At 41.1% G+C, this 20,984-nt stretch overlaps 1 protein-coding gene across 1 annotated transcript in view; it reads right to left on the reverse strand.

The window, feature by feature from the left end:
• Positions 1-20,984, reverse strand: part of LOC119891866 (centrosomal protein of 120 kDa) — a 34,330-nt gene that overhangs the window by 8,923 nt on the left and 4,423 nt on the right. The window contains exons 5-18 of the mRNA XM_038703815.1: positions 19,800-19,948; positions 17,681-17,878; positions 17,370-17,594; positions 16,775-16,994; positions 16,476-16,665; positions 15,934-16,083; positions 14,609-14,791; positions 14,432-14,528; positions 11,769-11,954; positions 11,332-11,421; positions 9,009-9,101; positions 8,137-8,298; positions 7,926-8,048; positions 7,046-7,144 (exon numbers count right to left, since the gene is read on the reverse strand). Coding sequence (XP_038559743.1) covers positions 7,046-7,144; positions 7,926-8,048; positions 8,137-8,298; positions 9,009-9,101; positions 11,332-11,421; positions 11,769-11,954; positions 14,432-14,528; positions 14,609-14,791; positions 15,934-16,083; positions 16,476-16,665; positions 16,775-16,994; positions 17,370-17,594; positions 17,681-17,878; positions 19,800-19,948 — 2,165 coding nt within the window. The remainder of the gene's footprint in view (positions 1-7,045; positions 7,145-7,925; positions 8,049-8,136; positions 8,299-9,008; positions 9,102-11,331; positions 11,422-11,768; positions 11,955-14,431; positions 14,529-14,608; positions 14,792-15,933; positions 16,084-16,475; positions 16,666-16,774; positions 16,995-17,369; positions 17,595-17,680; positions 17,879-19,799; positions 19,949-20,984) is intronic.

Here is a 20,984-nt window from a genome sequence, read left to right on the forward strand (position 1 = left end):
ATGGAATCTGTGCTCACAGCCCAGCACGTGCAGCTGGATTGTCCGCCACAGAGCCCCGTTCTCTTCACAGATGACAGCAGGTTCACACCAAGCACATGTGACAGACGTGAAAGAGTCTTTAACGTTCTGCTAACTGCAACATCATCCAGGACAACCTGTTAGGCGGTGGGTCAGTGATGGTCTGGGAAGGCATATCCTTGGAGGGTCACACAGACCTCCAGGTGCTAGTCAACAGCAGTCAGGGTACCGGGATGAAATCCTCAGAGCCATTCTGTGACATTACGCTGGTGCAGAGGGTCCTGGGTTCATATATATTTTCACTGTAATTCCATCCAAAGTAACACAATGACAGAATGTATGGCTTTGTTGGTCATGGGTTTCATATACTTTCTGTAATAAAACATCTAAAAAACAAAATCCCATCAGATGGGACAAAATGGAATCACGGTCCGTGGTATGAAAAGGTTTGAGAACCACTGGTTTTGTAGAACGGATTTGCTTTTAAGCAGGTGATTTAAGAGAATTGGTGGTGCTCACAAAAATTCTCTCAAGAACAAAGGAAACGTCACGTTACATGCAGATAGTCTTTCTTCACAGGGGGTGCAGGACAGGCAGCCTTATATGGCAACTTTATGAATGTTTATGTCCTTATGATCAAAAAGGTGGCTTTCATCAGGCTGAAACGAGCAATTTACGTTTTAGTTTGTGCAGTTAAGAAAGTTTGGTGACTCTGATGACAGGTTTAAGCTAACAAATGTTTTTGCATGAGACCCTATAACTTATGAACTTAAAGCGTGCTTTACTGTTTGTCCCTCCTGGTTTGTTGTTTTTGTGGTCTGGGTTTTGCTCCAGTTGGGCCGAATGCAACGACTGTCTATAAAGCCCTGCAAAATAAAAATTGTCTGGAACACACTCTCACACTGGAGCTCCATAACATCCCAGGAATGTCCGGTGGGAACCAACAGAGAGTCTCCACTGAGACCAGTAATACTGAAATTCCCTCAGAGGACATGTTACATCTGCTGTTTGATGGACAGTTTTATACAAACGGACTCACAGCATCTTGAGGACAGTTTTAGTGTGGATGGCTCCAAAGGGAGTTAAACCCCAAACTTTAGCAGCATGAGTGCTTTGCCTGACGTGCTGAGCAACAAGACCACTCAAACCAAGACATGATGAAGGTGAGCCGGTCCAAACAGAACCGCTGATCAGCAGGGCCGGGCATCGAACAATAATAATTTTTGAGTTTGTATCTAGGGGTTTCTGAAACGTGGAAAACTGGGAAATACCAAAAGCTGGCACTGAATGCTTGTTCAGACCTTTGGCCTAGTTAACACTTCCTTCCATCAGACATTTCCTGATTTACTTCATTAGATCATAGTTTTGTTAATTTTAGATATCCAATGATCCAAAGCCAGTGCTCTCTTTTGTCTCCATATGTAAACACTTGAGTGCAAGGCTCCACACTGTTTTGTTTTCTTTCTTTCATACAATGAAAGTTTGCTTTAATAACATGTTACATCAATCCTCGTTCTCCTCTATTGTGATTGTTAAGCATGTAATAAAAAGCATTTTGTCTGTACAGTGTTTCAAAAGCAACAGGATCGGGAATATATTTGTGGTTTTCCTAAGTCTTCTATGACAGTAAAGGACAAGTAGGCAGAGAAAAGAAGCTGGGCAATTAATCTTGAATGAAACTGACCTCCAGGCTGAAAAACAACTTCCGTTTATCACTGAAGCTTTAAACAGAAGAACAGGATCTCATTTACCAAACATCATTAACTATGAATTGCTTATTATTTGTAATATAACTACTTCCATTTAAGGTGTTGGGACTGATTTGCTGCCTTCCAGGAACAATCAACAGGCAGACTGGTGCTTCAGCTCACATCAGGACAGCAGACTTTTCTTGCAGGTGTTTGGTAAACCTTTTTCTGACGTCTCATGTTACTGTTGGGTTTACAGATATAAATATGTCATGCATTATGTGCTTATTTCTTTAAGGCCTATAAAAATTACCAAGTTTAGTTGTCTCTCCAAATACAGCCAGCTTTTAACAAGCCAAATTTAGTTTCCTGACCTTCCACTTGGGTTTAAAAACACCAAATTTAGCTCCTCTGCTCTGAGCTTTAATCTCTTTTTCCCAATATTTTTGCTTTGAAAAGACCAACTTAAGCTCCTTGTCCCAATATTTTGAATTTAGAAAGACCGAGGCTAACTCTCTGATCTAATACCTCAGTGCTGTCTGGACATTAATTCTCGCTCTGCCTCTCCGGCCGCCCGCACCTCCTGGGTTGAAAAGCACATTATTCCTCGGACAAGAATTTTTATGATCTGACTTGAGCTAAACAGCACGCCATGCAAGGCGCTGAGCGCAGAGAATAAATAGGCGAGGAGAGGCCGAGAAAAACCAAACAAGCGCCGGCTTTAAAAACCACCGAGCGCTAAGACGGATGGTCGTGTAAACACAGGCCTGATATTTTATAAAAAGTGAGAGTGTGACATCTGAATAGTTAGCGCCTGGCTAGCTTATTGCTCAACACAATCCCAGGGATGATTAATAGGCAGGGGGTGACACTCAGCGCCGAACCCCCTTAGAGCTGCATAAATCACACCATGTTTTCTTTAGCATGATGTGGCACTTAGAGAGGGGAGGAAGGAGGGATGGGAGGGGTGAGACGGAGAGAGAGAGCAAAAAGAAAAGAAAGGAATGCCAATGACGGACTGAACGACAAAGAGGAGGAAGGATGAGGGAATTATGAACTGTAAGAAATGAAGTGCGAGGGGGACAAAAGGAGAGGAAGGGTAAAGGAAGGATTGCTTAAAGACAGAAAATTGGTCTATAAAAACTATAAGAGAGAAGGGAAAGAGGAGGTAAAAAAGTGGACCAAAAAGGTGAATAAAGAGAAACCAAATGTTAGACAAAGCTAAAAAGACTTGGAGAGGATGAAAAGTAGGCAAAGCAGGAAATAAAGAGGAATGATGAAGTGGTTGAGAGTGAAGCAAGAAGAGAAGGATGGGGGAAAGAAGGAAATGTCCAACCAGAAGAGAGAGAGAAGGGAAAAAAGGGAGATAGAGGAGTGACTCAAGGGGGAGGAATGGAAGGGAGAAAAGGAGAAGAGGGGGAGGAGAGTGATGCAAAAAGAAAAGAGAGGAAAAATGTCTGTCCAGTTTTCCAGCTGGTTAATGTCAGTAACAGTTATTAGTTTGTCAGATAAGGTCTGTGTGTGTTTACATTAGTCTTAGGCGGAGTAAAGCCCCACTTAGTGCTGTGTGTGTGTGTGTGTGTGTGTGTGTGTGTGTGTGTGTTGGTAAGAAGTGATGGCTCTCACACATTTCATTGTCTACTTCACCTCAACTAAATATTTGGCTTTGGTGTAAAAACACACCCCTCTCTCTCTCTCTCCCCTTTTTTCCTTCTCTGACACACACACACACGTTCTGTTCCTCTCATACACACTCCACATTCAGATCGTCAACTCCAAACCTCACAGTGTTCAGCAGGGTTTTCAAGCTGAACCCTGAAACCTTTTGTTATGAGCAGTGAACACACGGATGGATGAGTAACGAGATGAAATATATTCGATCTAAAGAAAAAAAGGCCTCTTCATTGCTCCTACTGATATCAGCGTACAGCTTTATGGTGGCACTAGAGGAAAAGTCATTCATTAGGATTCGATTTGAGCACCGTGAACACAGCGTCTACCACATTTTGTTTTAATTCCATCTAACAGTTGTTGAGACAGTCTGGACCAATATTTTGAAATAATCATAAAATAAATGAAAATCTTTTTATGTTGCAGTTTTTTCTCCGGTGAAATTGTCGGGCCATTCGTCGCCTTGATGGACAGTAAAAATGCACAACAGAAAGACACGTGTAGTAAGGTAAGCGTACTGTAGAGATCGCCGCCTGTGTCACACACACTCAGCCACCAGTCAGCTCAGGAAATATCTGTGAAACGGCGCACAAGTCCGAAAGAGGCCCAGTCTGTCCCCAGTTACAGCCTGGTTACAGCCAGTGCACCGCTCACCAGCATCGCAGGCTGCGGGGGAACTCCGGTGTTGTCAGAGAATTACTAAGCTTATCTATTAAACACGAGAGGCGACACTTGGTTTTATTTTCGTTGGCCAACTTTTGAATTCAACCTCAAACTGAGTATTTTTTTTGTTTGCTTACTGGGATACAGAAAGATTTGGCTGTGTCTGAAATCCACACTCATTCACTACTCAACACTTTCGGACACTACTCTGATCATTATTTCGGCACCATTAATTACGTCATTGCCGTTGAACAATCAGTTGGTGGACTGTTTTTTTCTGTCAGTGCATGATGGTATGTAGAGCTTGGTTAGTGACCATCGGTTGTACACTACTTTTCAAAATGCATTCTGGGATACATTGAGAGGACTATATAGGGTATAATAATTCACTATACATTTGGACCGCCCTATGAAATGGTGAGCTAACTATGTAGTCCACTATAGAGTGAGTAGTGGGTGATTTCGGACACAGCCATGGAGCCCTAGGAGATTTGAACTGAGATATGGATGCATTAATTGGTTTGTTGAACTGTGGGTTTTGTATTGAGCGCTTACTGTAGCCTATAAAAAAACCCCACTGTGGTACGTTTAGTTTTCTTGTGGTCTGCAGGTAGGCCGACCTGATGAATATTATTATATTATTTAATGCCATGACTTGACTCAAATTATCTTTCTCATATTATTATTATTTGATACTTCTTCTCCACTATTGCTCATAATAATAATTAATGCATCACCTAATTTCATCATTCATCAAGAAAGAACAGTGTATGTTCTATCTATCTAATATTGTGTTGGTCATCCTATACACCGAGTTACTACTTGTCCGTTTTGAATAATACAGAAGGGAGCTTAAAAATGTATCGCAAAAAAAAAAAAAAAAAGAATTTAGATTATTTTCCAAAATCGTTCAGCCCTAGTTTGAGGTCATTTACAGCCGTCTATCCGCTAAGTTTATTTGCTGTAACATGTAAAATTTCTTTCTCAGCATTGATCTTTGTCACAATTATTTAATACATCAACAAACCAAATTGAAGCGATTCTCATTAAAAATGTTTTGTATCTATGTGAAATCATAACACAGTTTTAACTCTCTAATATAACAGTCTATTTTACTAATGAAAAAGTTAATCCCAAATATATACACTCATAAAGTATGCTGCGTGGCTACAGATTAGTATATAAAGTAATTAAACTCTGCACTACCTGGACCAACTTTAACATTAACTGCAACATTAATGTCTCAATGTTAAAACAGTTTGAGCTCTTCTAGTGCTGATAATTTAGGACATGTTGCTGAGACATTTCTGCACTTCAGAACATTGTACTTGTATGCGAGTATTTTTATACTAATGCTGGCAGTGACATTTTTCCTTAACTGAAGGAACTTTAAATTTGAGCCAAAGTTTGCACAGCCTCTCTTACCTTCACACACATCGATCACATACATACTGTACTTGTGTACTCTTGTATTTGTAGACACTTCCACAGCCACAGAGTGACATCAGCTGGCAGGGCTGAGCTCAGTTTCCTCTGCTCTCTCTGTGTCTTTAAACAGAGCGGTTAAATGTCCTAACACTGTCAGCTCGTCTCCAGCAGCAGATTAAAAACCTGCAGCGTCTGAACCCGCCAGACGTCGCAACACAGGAAAAACTACTATTATCTGCGGTGAAATATGACCGCTGTCAGGACACAGAGGCCTGAGCTTGGTTTTGCAGCATGTCTTTCTTCTGGGGGTAAAGTTTGTCTCAAAATTGTGCTTTTTTCTTTTGTTTTTGATTTTCTATCATAATGCAGTCCCTAGTTTCAGTTAATTTCAATACGCTCACAACCCATGACAGTGAACACTAACATTTAATTGTATCTATTTTAACATGGCTCTGTGTACAGCTAAAATGATAAGATGATTATTCATCAACTATTTTGATAATCAGACAAAATTCACTGGTTCCATCTTCTTACAAAGGATGATTTGCTCGGTCTTTGTTTTCTATAATTAAAAGCGACAGTATCTTTGGACTGTTGCTCTGACAAGAAGTCAAAGATGGTAACGGCCATTTTCTTTCACTATTTTTATAGCCCACACAATAAATTGATTATTCAGGAAAATAATCAGCAATTTGATCGATTTTTTGATCTATTAATTGACCCTACACTAAGCCACGCCCTGAATACGCAGCTGGCCAATCACAGCGCAGTCTAGGTCTCGCTCTAACTGAGGTCCGACACTTTGCGCTTGGCTTTCCATTGACTTGTATGCAGAAGGAGCCGTTTGCTAGCTTGTTTTGTGTTGATATGGTCAAACGCTGTTCCTGTGGCACTTGTAATAGTTACAGTCGCTACCCAGAGAGGTTCATAGAAGAAGTACGATTTATTCACTTTCCAAAACCTAAAAACAAATCCAGAAAAATGTCAGCTGTGGGTTGTTCCTAATGTAACGTTAGTAAACTAAGGCTGGCTAACTTCCTACTGAATGTAACGTAATATAAACCCTTCTGTTTTTGCTTTTTACTGATTGTAATAGTGAACAGAGACCTTCCCAGCTGTGCAGGAACAGTGTTAATCCTTAATATTATGGTGGCCTTTGCCTCAATCGTCAGGCGGTGCAGTGGTTCACTTTGTGATCTGTAGGCTTTAGCTTCTGTCTTTGTTTGTTTCACGTCAGTTTGACAGTCTGTATTTCAAATGTATAATGCAAACCTTTCTGTCTGCTTCTATTTTGAGATCATTTTTTAAATTTTTCCAAAATTTCTTCACGGAGTGCATTTATAGACAGTGGCAGCGATAAATCTGAAAAGTTCCGACAGTTTGTCAGACTAAGCAACACTAACAGTAATGTGGCTTATTGAAGGGTCAATTTGGGTTAAGAATGGGCAATTCATGTTTGATTGGCTAAAACATGCTAAACCCCCAGATATTTTAAAAGGTGTAAAAACAAACCTTTAGGTATTTTAGAAGTTACCTCTCTGAATCTGTAAACACCCCTCACTCTAGACAAACAGTACCTGTTTGAACCTGGCCAGCTCCTTTAAGGCGCGCCCCCACTGCTGCTTGTAGTGCAACTTGGACTTGGTGGTAGACTCCAGCTTCCTCTCCAGCTCCACCTTAAAAATCACAGAGCAAAGACATCAGTTGCACACATTTGAAAAACCAGTGGCAGGAATGTGTATCGCATTCCACAAGTACGTGTGTGTATGTGTATGTGCTTCCTCGTGCGCGGGCATGAGACAAACCAAAAATGGACCTGCTCATAAATAAACAGTGCCATAGTGCTACCAAAAAAACCAAGACCCCTTTAAATGTGCAAATGAAAGCAGTTTTCTTAGATAAATATGAATAATAATAATGGCAATAATAATAAAAATATTTTTATATGTACTTTTACATGTTTCCATGTTTCAAGTGTTTGTTTCTGAATAATATATCCAAGGGGAAGTACATATAAAGAAAATAATTTAGGTCCCAACACAGACCCCTGAGGCACACCACACTTTACAGAACAAAATAAAGACACACAGTTGTTCATGAAGACAAAGAACCTCTTATTGAACAAGTATGATATTAATTAATTAAAGCAGTACCAGAAATCCCCACCCAGAGCTCCAGTCTGTCTAACAGGATGCTGTGATCAATAGTTTCAAATGCTGTGCAAAGGTTCAGGAGTGCAGCGACTGAGCGAATGCCATCATCAGCAGACATTAAAATCCAACACCTTCATGTACATTTAGTAGCACTTGATGTGCTTGAAAGAAACTTTAGCTAGATTTTCTAGGACAAATTACTATTTAAATACCCCCTTCAACAGATTTCTCTGTAAAAGTAACTTATGACATTAAATACTAATTACCTTGGTAGTTGTAATGATATGACAAACTAGTCATTTACCTTCTCTAGAGTCAGTAGGTTGATCTCTGACTGCAGTCTGAACTCAGGTCTGACGTTCTGTTGTTCTCTGTAGAGCTGGAACTCTTTCTCCAGCTGCTTATACCGAGACTCCCCGTCTGCAATCTGGACAGCAGAAACAGAGACAAAGAGTTAAAGAAGTTATTATTTTCAGGTAAAGTTGAACATTTAGAATCACCCTTCCTATCTCTACCTGCTGCAGCAGCCGGCCTCTCTCCTCCTCCATCAGCCGGACTTTGTCTCTCTCCAGCGCCACCCGGTGGTCACACTCCTGCTGCAGCCTCCTGCCGCTCTCCTGCAGCTCCCTCTGGGTCAGACTGTGCTCGGCCCGCAGCTCCCTCTGCAGCCTCTGAGTCTGGACACACACAAAGAGTAACTCTCGTAAGTCCACTTACTGCCATTTTATTTCACATGTATATAATAAGCGTTTACACGATTTGTTGAACAACATTTAGTCGATGACTGAAAATTTATTTTTGTAACTGATTCGTCATTTAGTAATTTTTCAAGCAAAAATACTAAACATTCACAACCCTAGTTAACGCTACTAAATTCTGAACATTTAGCGTTTTTCTTTATCTTATGTGAAAGTAAAGCAAATATCTTTGACAAGACAAGACATTTGAAGAAGTCTTGGGCTTAAGGACACTGTGACGGAAAAGTTTTGATTTCTCACTATTTTATTTTATACACAAATTATTAACTGAAGAAAGATCTGCAGATTAATCGATAACAAATTATTGTTAGTTGCGACCTTATACTTAACAGATAGCCTTTACTGTTCCAGGGAGAAGAGACCTTCAGACTGTAGCCATGACCTTTTTTAACCGATATAAATCCTCCACTAATGTAGACTTTTCGATGTGGCTTTTTGAAGTGTGGAGGTCCCAGCAACTTTCAGTTCACTTGTCTGTCAGAATTCCCATTCAATTCAACTTACAAACATTTTTGTTTGAATTAGTTCCATGAGACAGCTCAACACAGCAAACAACTCTGGAGCACAACACTAAACAGACACTCATACACTATAATCTGTATTAATGGCATTAATGAGGTGAGCCTGACCTCCTGCTCGGCCTCAACCAGCTGTTTCTCTCTTTTCTCCAGATCGGACAAAGTCTTCTGAAGTTGCTCCTCCAGCAGATTATACTCCAGTTCCTACAAGCAGAAAGAGACTTTGGGATAAGTCCAGAGAAAACCATGTGTAGACATTAATATTTTTCCCCCCTCATTAAATACAGATATTAAAGGTCCAGTGTGTAATATTTCTGAGGATCTATTGACAGAAATGCAATATAAGATCCATAACTGTGTTTTCAGTGGTGTATAAAGACCTTACATAATGAACCGTCATGGTTTTATTACCTTAGAATGAGACATTTATATCAACATAACCACGGGAACCCCCTGCTGTGGAGGTCGCTGTGTTTTGTCGTCACGTTTCTACAATAGCCGTCAATGAACAAACTACAGAGCGCGTTTCGTCATCACAGCATTCTTCTTCTGCTTGTGTAATTTCGGTAGAGTAGACGCCTGTCACTACATTGTATATGTATAAAGAAGAATAATAGGGAATAATAATAATAATAGTAATATACAGTCAGACTCCGAGTAGTCTTCTGGTTTATTAGAAGTAAGAAGAGAAGTAACATTTGGACAACTGAAGGAGCACACGTGTTATTTAGCCTGAGAGCTGACAGCCAGACGGAGTCCGGACAGACAGCTGACGGCAGAAATCATGGATTTTGCCAGATGGAAGGCTATAATGTTAATGTGGGACAGCTGATTTCAAAGCAGTGCTGAAGTTGTCCGTTTTCTGTTGGACAGGTGGACTGTTGTTTGATAGCTTTAGCTAGAAGCTGGCCATAATCACAGAGAGACGTGACGCGTTTCCCCTGTCAGTGGTGTGAAATATGGATTAATTTCATGGCGCCTACTTATTCTCCAGCCTGTGGTTTGGCTTTGCCGGTAGTAACATTAATTGGCAATAAAACCGTAAAGTTGGATTAGAGCATGGAAGCATCAGCCAACTAAACTTTTACTGACTGGTAGAATAAAATGTATTGATAGTTGGATTGGTTTATTCTCCAGCGCTGTGCTTTGGCTTGTGGTGTTATGTTAGTTGGATTAATTTCATGTAGTGTCTCCCTCTCTCTCGGCTTTGTATGTTATGTTCGTGAGAATCAGCTGATCGCTAATTGGCATTATTAAACGGGTAGCTCAAATCAGGCAGTGATATAATAAGCGTATCCCACAGCCTGTTGTGAGCTATTGCTTAAATAAAACGGCAGCTTCCAGCATCGAAGCTCAGATCAGCAGCTAAACTTTGAAAAAAATATGTAGTTGGATTGTAATTTCATGTAGTTCTTCTCCAGAGCTCTGTTATGGCTTTGTTAGGTGGACAGAAATGCGCCTTCCTGAGACAAACAGCTGATGAATATTATTGGTAATGAAACGGTAACCGGTAACGGTAGCAGGGAACCTCAGATCAGCAGCTAAACTTCACATTTTTCTGCCCTGGTGGAAAACTAATGGTGATCTATAACAAGGTCGTGTGCCTATCAAGTGACCAATAATAAATATTTTCCTAATTTGCATTAAAAATGTTATTGGATAATGCTTCCCACTGTGCACACAAATATGTAATTTTTACGTTCACATGCTAAATGCCCAATAAAAATGTTGCACCGTTTTACCACAAGCTGAAATTATGGCTGTCAGTACTACTTTGTGTTTCTGTTGTATTACAAAAAATTAATAAAAGCATTTTGGTTATATTTGCATGCTTATCTAATTAAGAAAAGCCAGAGGAGCCTTGATCCTCACCTGACTATGCCTTTGTAAACTTCATGTATTATGTGGTTTATAATGGACTGTGGTACAGAAACAGAGAGGCTTACATTGTCCTGGTATCTGTCAGTGGTCATACTAGATGCACTAGATGTGATAGTGTTTGAGATGTTCATTTTCTTTGGTATGTTAGTCCAGATGAACCAACCCAAGATGTAAAATAATGTATTACAGGAGTATGAGACGTCATGTAGCTCTTCATTTCTTCATGTGGCTGTTGTATATTAATGAAAAAGTAACAATAATATTCATTTATATAATTTCTTAACACATCTATCTAAAGAAAACTCATTTCTTGAATGGCAATCTTGTTTATCTCATAGAGGTCTTTGTCCTGTCTCAGGCACCGTAGCTATTCTGCTCGCTTCGGTAAGGGAGGGGGGTGCAATTCGCAACACTCACCACTAGATGTCACTAAAACTTACACACTGAACCTTTAAGTGTCCCATGAGGCCGTGTGAACAGGACAGGTTGCAGTATGATCTGTGTAATGTCTAAGCTTTGTGTGTGTTTTGAGTATGTAGGTGTGGAGCTTCACCTTCTTCTTGACTAGAGCCTCTCTCTCTCTGTCTCTCCTCCTCCATTCCTCTGCTAGAGCCTGCATGTGGCTCAGCTCCTTCTTCCTCAACTGACACACACACACACACACACACACACACACACACACACACAGTAAATATTTATATATCAGCAGAACATGAAACAGTCAACATGAGGGATGGACATGAGAAGTTAAAACACCTATTTACATGAAGTCAAATGAAATGGGCAAAAAACTGTTAATCTGAAAGCAGCTATGTGTGAAAGTTACTACATTTTGTATAAACTACTGGTCTACTTTAAATTATGCCTTTATAGTGAGTAGATAAAAATCGATTGGCATGTGTGACGCTGTTCATAAATGTGGAAAAATAAACAATTATTAGTGGCCTAGTGAAAAACAACATTTGTACTTAATTTTTCACAGTTGTTTACCTGATCACCAAACAGATCCTCCTGCTCCTCCTTCCACAGCTCCAGCTCCAGGGCCGTGCGGTACTCCAGGGTGTCTCTGGGGGCGGTTGGAGGCGTGGGACCCAGGGGGGTGGGGTTCAGGCTGGGGGCAGCAGGTCTCAGGGCTGCAGGGAGGGAGGATGGCTGTGTGGGGACTTCAGGTTCATTCTGATGACATAAGAGGATAAAACAGGTAAAACATTACCAGAAAACATAAGATACATACAGAGGGCTATGCTCACCCGCCACTTCATTAGGTACACCTACAAAATCTAACGCAATCCAACACAGCACTTTATATATGCTTCCTTTAGGCAATATTATCAGGAAACACTACATAATCTTTCATCGTTATGCAGATGATACTCTATTATATCTATCGATCAAGCCAGATGAAACTAATCAGTTAGCTAAACTTCAAATGTGCCATCAGGATGTTAAAACCTGGATGACCTGTAATTTTCTAATGTTAAACATGGATAAAACTGAAGTTATTGTTCTGGGGCCCAAGCACCTCCGTGACGCATTATCTAAACAAATAGTTTCCCTTGATGGCATCGCGGCCTCAAGCACCACTGTGAGGAATCTTGGAGTTATCTTTGATCAGGACGTGTCGTTTAAGTCTCACATAAAGTAAATTTCAAGGACCGCTCTTTTTTCACCTACGTAATATTGCAAAAATTAGGAACATACTGTCTAAAAATGATGCAGAAAAACTAGTCCATGCATTTGTTACTTCTACGCTGGATTACTGCAATTCCTTATTATCAGGCTGCTCGAAAAAGTCCATTAAGACTCTTCAGCTGATCCAGAATGCTGCAGCACGTGTTCTGACAGGAACCAGGAAAAGAGATCATATTTCTCCTGTTTTAGCTTCTCTGCATTGGCTTCCAGTAAAATCCTGAACAGAATTTAAAATCATTCTTCTTACCTACAAAGCTCTTAGTGGTCAGGCACCATCTCATCTTAAAGAGCTCATAGTACCTTACTACCCCACCAGAGCACTGCACTCCCAGAATGCAGGGTTACTTGTGGTTCCTAGAGTCTCCAAAAGTAGACTAGGAGCCAGAGCGTTCAGCTATCAAGCTCATTTCCTGTGGAACCAGGTTCCAGTTTGGGTTCGGGAGGCAGACACCATCTCCACATTTAAGAGTAGGCTTAAGACTTTCCTCTTTGATAAAGCTTATAGTTAGTGCTGGCTCAGGTGAGTCCTGAACCATCCCTTAGTTATGCTGCTATAGGCCTAGACTGCCGGGGGATTTCCCATGATGCACTGAGCTCCTCTCTCCTCTTCTTTCTCTCCCTCTGTATGCAACCTCATCCCATTATTGCATGTTACTAACTCGACATCTCCCCTTTCCGGTAGTCTTGTGCTTTCTCGTCCCTCTCTTCTCTCCTCCTATCACTTCCTGCAGGTGTTTCTGGCTCTGGAGCTGTGGAGTCTGGATCTGTGGCTGCGAGTCACCTGCTGCCCCCCTGTTCCTGCTCGACACCCTCTGTTACAATTATTGTTACTAGTCCTATTGTTATTATTGTTATTATAATCATTAACATTACGATTATTATCATTCATTAACACTACTGTAAATACCATTATTCATTCAGTCTATAGCAACATCACCTTTACTGTCTGTACCTCTGTGTGTATATTGTGTAGGTGGTTCTGCTCGAGGTTTCTGCCTCTTTAAGGAAAGTTTTTCCTTGCCTCTGTCGCCTAGTGCTTGCTCTTGGTGGAAATTGTTGGGCTTCTGTAAACATCATCACAGAGTATTGTCTAGACCTGCTCTTTTATGAAAAACGCTCTGAGATAACTGTTGTTGTGATTTGGTGCTATATAAATAAAAGTGAACTAAATTAAATTGACAATACAGCTATAAATTCCACCTTTACAAAACGACAATCATGTATAAAATGTATTATTATTATTATTAACTCTCAACATAAAGCAGTCCAGTTCAACACCACCACTAACTGCTACCACAGTGATAAATATATAGTTGAATAGGGCTGGGTATCAAGTTCAATACTTTTTAGGCACTGACCAAATTGCCTCAATACCATCGAGTATCGGTAACTTTCGGTACCAAAGTTTGATACCTAAAGGTTCTTGTTAACGCCAATGAGCCAATAAGCATGCAGCATTCTTGATGTGCCCACATCTAAAAGTGATTGTAATTGGCTGTGGTGATGTAAACACTAGTTCACGCCGGTTATGCACAGAGACGTGGCTCGTGGATGTAAAAGACGTGGAGAAAATCAAAAGTGTGGCTTGATTCAGCAGCGCGCGATGCAATATTTGCGACGTGAGATAATTGCTGCCAAGAGCGGCGACACAACAAACCTGGTGAAGCCCTTGACTGCATGGAATAAACTTAAGAGCAGAAAGTTGCTCCGTCTTTGCAGCAACAAGACAGAGCCGGTGCAGTCATCGTCTCTGCGCCCTACTGCCACCGAGCCTGCTTCAACATGCCCACCGTACGAGCAGTGTTGGGCAGTAGCATCGCTACAGGTAGCACCGTTACTAGTTTAACTACATTTCTCAGTAGTTTCTCAGACGCGCGCGCGCGCACACACACACACACACACACACACACACACACACACACACACACACACACACACACACACACACACAGCTGGCTCACCTGTGAAGAGTCAGACACGAGGACTTCTCTGGCTTTGACCAATCCCAGGTCTTCCAGTGTTGCCACATAGCTTAACTCTGCCACCTTTTCAGCAGGTCTGATGGATGGAAACACAGCTGTTTAACAGAGGTGAATACGCACCATTTGATCAGTCTATCAGTCAGTGCTGTTTCCTACCGATGTCTTTGGACGACAGGGATCCGGTCCTGGTGAGTTTGTCTCCAGCCCTGCTCTCCTGTTGATGCCAGGAATCTGCTCCTCTCAGAGTTCAACAGGTGAGACAGCTGGATGGAGGCTCGTCCGATCAGCTGGTCTCTGCTGGTGGAGTCTCTGTGCCAAACCTCCACCACCAGAGGAACTCTACAACACACACACACACACACACACACACACACGTTATTACACTGCAGGGCTTCCTGTAGCCACAGACACGTGAACAAAAAGCAAAACCCGAGACTGAAAAACCCTAAAAAATTCACTAACTCCATTATTTATGTTCAGAGACAAAAACAATGTCAACACACAGTCCTACTGCACCACCTGCTGGACAAAAGTGAGTTTGTAGACAATAAATATGCAGTAATCGTGGGAGTGTCACAAAATCTGTGTAAAGCTGCCCTGTTAGAACAGAAGTTTTCTTTGGCCCATCATTATGCATTAAAACCATGTAACAGAAAACAAGACTACTTTTCTGTATTCACTTGATGATTAATCCAATTCCAGTGCAGATCAGAACTATTTCATAAAACTGTTCTTGATGTTCTCTGAAAGATGTGGTTATCCCCTATGTAAGTCATTTTAATCTGTCAAACACAAAAATCATATACGTGATATATTAAACAGATGTGCTGTTTAAAAAAGGGATGCAACTAACAATTATTTCCATAGTCTTGATTAATTAAATGGTGAAAAATGTCGATCAGTGTTTCCCAAAGCCCAAGATGACGCCCTCAAATGTCTTGTCCACAACCCAAATATATTCACATTTAAGCTGGACTTTTTTCTTTTAAAGGTTTCTCAAACCAATTATCAAAAAATGGCAATCAATCAATTGTTGCAGCCCCAATGTAAACATGTGTTTCATGTTAACTCACACACAGAGCACTGTGTATTGTCCATACATTTTAATCTGATTTGTTTTGTATTTGTTGTTGTTCCTTGTGCAGTCCTGACCAAATTGATCCTCTGAGCCAATAAAAGCTGCTCTATTCTGTTTTTAATCTGATGGGAAAACCAAGCTCAATTAATCTGACAAATAACTGCATTTTAAAGAGAGAAAACCAAAGAGGTACGAGTGCATTTCCTAATGTTATGCTATGTTATAAATCAGATCAGATAAAAACACTGATAATAAACAGTAGCATCATTTCTTCTACAATCATCATCATCATCATCATCATCATCAATACAATAAACATCATGGCCCCCTTCCTCACTCTACCAGCAGGTCAGCACCACACTGCATGCAGATGTGTATTTATTTAAGCATTAAACGTTTCTACCTGAGGAAGGTGTCCTGGAGTTGTTGTGGCAGAGTGGCGAAGTCGAACGCACAGTAGGACTGAGGCAGAGACACCTCCATGTTCCTCTGCAGCTCCACAGGAGGGTTGGTCATGATGGGAGCTGCACTGCCAAAGAACTGATATGAATACCTGAAATACAATAAACACACAACCATAATTAGATAGAACAGATTTAGAGCACAGTGCTGCACTGAATGGTTGGCTGTTTTTAAAGGCTAAAATGCAAAAACTAGTAGAATAACCTGCAAAATCTTGCTATACACTTTCTTAAAGGATATTTATTAAATGGTTCTGTATCTCATTTTTTTCTGTCATGATAATACTGAAAACAAAGGTGAACATCCCCAAAATGTTTATTATAATTATGTGTTTTTCTGTCTACATTTCATTACAGTGAAGCTTAAATTTTATCATAATGAACAGAACCTCAAATGAGATTTAGATGTACAAACAGTTCACATGACTTTTGATAGTTCTGACTCTGAGTCCAACAGCTGTGCAGTGCAGATGAAGTTTGTCACCTGAGTGTAGCAGCGATGGGGTGTGTCAGGCTGAGGTTTCCCAGGCTGCGGAGGTCCAGAGAGAAACAGTAGTGACGGGCGGAGGAGGGGATGGACACTTTGGGAGCAGAGACGCTGACAGATGATGCGCCGCCTTCTGCTGTAGCTACAGTCGGACTGGGCTGCCGCGCAGGAACTTCCAAATCTGCAGCTGGACACATGAACAAACACAACGTCAAGCTTACTCCTCTTGCTAACCCGAGGTTTGACTTAAACTGTCTAAACTTCTTGTGCGAAAATGACTTTTTTGCAGCCTTCACCTGCACGTCCTGCCTGCTCTTTGCTGTGTCGCAGCTCCTCCAGCAGGCTCTCTGCTTCGCTCTCTGTATGAGAGGAAGGTGGAGGAAGAGAAGGACCAGGAGGAGAAGAGTCGGGAGGTTTTGGGACTGGAGAGGAGCTTCGAGGTCTCTGTTTAGCAGGCGGACCGGAAGGAGCAGGGTTGGAGTGTGCCTGAGCTCCACTTCCTTTATTCCCTAAAAACTGGAAAGAGCATAGTCCGAAGGTAATATAACTGTCAGTCCAAAGTGATGAGGAGTAAAGCTGACTGCTGCAGACCACACCATCTCAGATTTGCTGTACTGCTCACAACAAGAGGGCTCTTTTCAAATAAGCCGACTAAGAAGAAGACAATTCAACATGTTCCACCATCAGAGACAGAAAAGGGGGAAAAAAATCACCTTATATGAGGCAGAGAAAATATGAACTGTCCTTTCTTTCTGCACTATTTTCACTTTCTCCATCCACATATAGAACCCACAACTACATGCAACAAGTCCAAGAATGTTCTTTTCTCTGAGGTTTAAATATATAAACATTTTTAGCTTTAGCTTTAAAACATTTCCTAGGTATTTGCACCTGTGGTGTGACCTCCTCCCTCCTGAGGGTGACAGCCACCCCCAAGGTCGGTTGCAGGTCAGTGGGGAGAGCCGGCAGCGTCTGTTTGATGTGTTTAGGTGGTTGGAGTATAAACGCTCCCTCCACCGTCGCTGCCTTGTTCTCCAGATCCACAGAAACAGCAGCCAGAGCTGAGAGAGAAACGTCTGTGCTGCCCAGAGAGTGATTCCCACAGCACAGGTGGATCTGAGGACGGACGCAGAGGAACACATGATGACACATGGCCAGTAACAGGTAACAATGACTTCTTCATCAGGAACATTGACTCTCACCTGTAAACTGGGCTGCTGAGACAGGAAGGCCTGGAGGACCTGCTTGCTGCTGCGGATGCGCACAGAAGCGCGCTCCGGCTCGAAGTCTGGGCTCAGCAGGTTGTGGAAAGGCTCACTGGTGATGTCATTCCCCAGTAAAGAGTAGTAGAAGAAGAACTCCGACCCCTCCGCTGACAGTTTCATAGTGCTCGGGATCAACTGTGGGAAACAACAAGAAAGCATGTGGTTAGTTTCTTGGTTGTAGGGCTGGCCCGAATGCCATTTTTGGGCTTAAGAGCGAATAATCGAAGCATCACCCCCCCCCCCAGGGGCAGGTCAGACGGGCGAAAAAAACCCTCAACAATCAAATCTCAAAACTGAAAATCGAATGTGTACCAAACGACTGAATATTTGTATACTCGGCTCCAGCCCTAGTTGGTTCTAACAACTCATTCTCAATTTACATTTATTTTACCATTTTTATCAGAGTGTATTTGGGTTTAATTAACATTTAATATCATAAACTCTGTAAAGAAGCTGTAGATTTTGTAACAATTCATTTACACAGCTACATTTTTGATTAAAGCTAAAGTGCACGACTCTTACATATAAATGAACATATGTTACATTCCTCGCTAAATGAGTTCACACAACGCACCGCCAGGGAAATCTCTCTGTATTCTTGGTATACCAGAGTATTTAAATCCGGTGTCTGTGGTTAGAATAATATATAATAATAATAATAATGTCCATTGGAGCAAATGTTTATTATTTAATATTGTATATTATGGTCATATAGTTTGTGTTAACATGCTTTGTTAACATTACACAGTATTCAGTCATACCAATGAAGCCTCTTGAATTAAAACTGAACGGCGATGACATGACTCTTCCTCTACATGGCTCTGGAGCAACTCTAGTGGTGTCGGAAAAACCTAAGAAGCATCCAAATTTCTGACGCTCCAGATATAAAAAAAGAAAGTCAGCGTTCAGAGAAAGGATTACAGTCAAAAACAGAAAGTGATGGATGGCGAGGACAAACATGGATAACCTTGGGAGTAGCTTTTCCTGTGAGAGGCCTGAGGGCAGACACGATGTCATGTTACTGCTCTATGACAGGTTGGTATTTGTAAAATATTTGGAGTAGGCTATGTAGCTGTTACATTTCCTCTACCTAATGGATTATTGCCTTAATGTATATTTCTGTAACTATTTCTGAACACGGGGCTCAGAGCACATGTTGACAGTGTCCATCACTGCCAGAAAGGGAGACCAGAGTTCAGCACTGCAGGATTAATGTATGGAATATTTATTTGATTAGTCCACCTCCTTTTGATAATCTTTAAAATGTCAAATAGCTATCAGTGTCTGATCAAAAGTAAAAACCATCTAATTAAATTTAATTTACAATGACAAGACAGATGAGCACAGTACATTCTCTGTTTGAGAAGCTTCAAAGAGAAAATACTCAAATTTACGACTGGATTCAAACATATCAAAACTGCTAAAAACGTAGTTCAGCTTTCAAAATGCAGTGCTTTCTGCTGAACCATCTATATACTGTCTCTACCCCACTTCTAACTGCAGGGAGAGAGGTTAGTGAGACAGAAGAGACTGCTTTAATTTGGTTGACGTCTTCAGTGTCTTCCTTCTCATAACGCTCTGGGGGACAGACAGTCCTTGTTGAAGCAGTAGAGAGTTAAAGCAATAATGTTTAAATGAAAATTACCACCTGATATGTTCCTCATTGTCAGATCAACATCTCTCTCTGAAACACATTTAAGAACTTATTTTCTGATTAACTTTTTTAATTTAATTTCTTTGCTTAGCTTCAGTCAGTGTTTTTTTTGCCTCTGGACAGCCCTGAGCAACAGGCCAGATGTTGTCAGCTGCGTTCATTATGTGTGAAAAGAAAAAGCGACAATGACGGCAACAGTGAGAACAAATGACCTTCCAGCCAAGGAAACAGTGTTTCTCTATTTACTGTTATCAAACTATACTGGAGATGCAGTCCTTTCTGGAAATGCCGTCACATTGGCTACGTTGTCTAATGCCATTAAAGAAATAACACTCCACTGCCTGCTAACAGGTCTGGCTAGAAGTTATCAATCAAAGGTCAGAGGCAAAGTATTGTCGTTACCTGTTCTAGTTTGGTAGCAAATGCCACAGTGACGGACAGGACAAACATGTCAGAGCAGTGATCTGCAGGTCCGACTTGATGGTAGCCCTGGTCTGGGATCAGTGCAGCCTCCAGGTTTTCTGGGAGCAGGTCAGTTACTGCAGGAGAACCTACAACAGCAGAGCGGCGCAAAAATTAAACAACAGAGGGACAGAAAGAGAGAAAAGCGAACAGAACATAAGATGATAAAAAGTTCATTTACTCTGAACTAGGTACAGTTAGCAGAAAACCAGAAAAGGGCTGGTTCTACAAAACAAACTCACATGAGGTTTTCCCCCACACATTAAATGGTTCACACCAACAATACTTTTTTTTTTTTTTTTTTTTTGAAATTTCAATATCAGCCCGTCATCCCATTTTCTTTCAAATACATTAAAAACTCATTCTCTACTTTTCAACTTTTTGCTTACACAACAACTGGAGCTGAACCTGAAGTGAACCTGGGTCTATATACAACTACAGAAAACACTGATGAGCACATGAGCATGATAAATGTTCAAACAGGTTGACCAGCCAGATTTTTCACAGGGTTTTAGCTCTAACAGGGACACAGACAGTAGGGTACACAGCACATAAGCATATACTGTTTTACCGCTGCACGGTATACCAATACTAGAATCGCAATACCCTGCCATTAAAAACGATACAACACCGCCTTTTATTGGTACATTAATTAGAAGGAGAGACATGGCTACCAGCATAAGTGCTCTTCCATGTCTTGTCGACAAAGCAGACGCATGGAGTGAACTGTGGAGTTATTTCGCTTACGTGAGGGCAAAACCATGGACTCCACAAAGGCCACCTGTAAATGATGTTTCAAAACTACACAGACCAAGAGAGACAACACGTCCAACTTTAGTGTGTGACAAGCAAACTTTTTTAGCATCGAAGTTTGTGAAGGAAATTGAGGGCAATGTTAACGGTTTAATGTGGCTTTAGCTTTTTAGCTAACTTACAGTAATCCAGTTATTAATGTGCTCATTCATTGTCAAAAACACATCTACATGAAAAAACAAAACCCGTCATCAGCACATAAAGTACAATTTTATTTAGCCTGAAAATAATAAGCATTAACTTTAAGTCTGGCACTTGGTAGCCATGGTGATGGAGCTCAAACTCAGGATTATTAGCCTGCTCACTACAGTA

The sequence above is a fragment of the Micropterus salmoides genome, unplaced genomic scaffold, assembly GCF_014851395.1.
Source record: "Micropterus salmoides isolate LMB-PRFRI ecotype aquatic unplaced genomic scaffold, ASM1485139v1 Ms_hic_scaffold_7, whole genome shotgun sequence".
Lineage (NCBI taxonomy): Eukaryota > Metazoa > Chordata > Actinopteri > Centrarchiformes > Centrarchidae > Micropterus > Micropterus salmoides.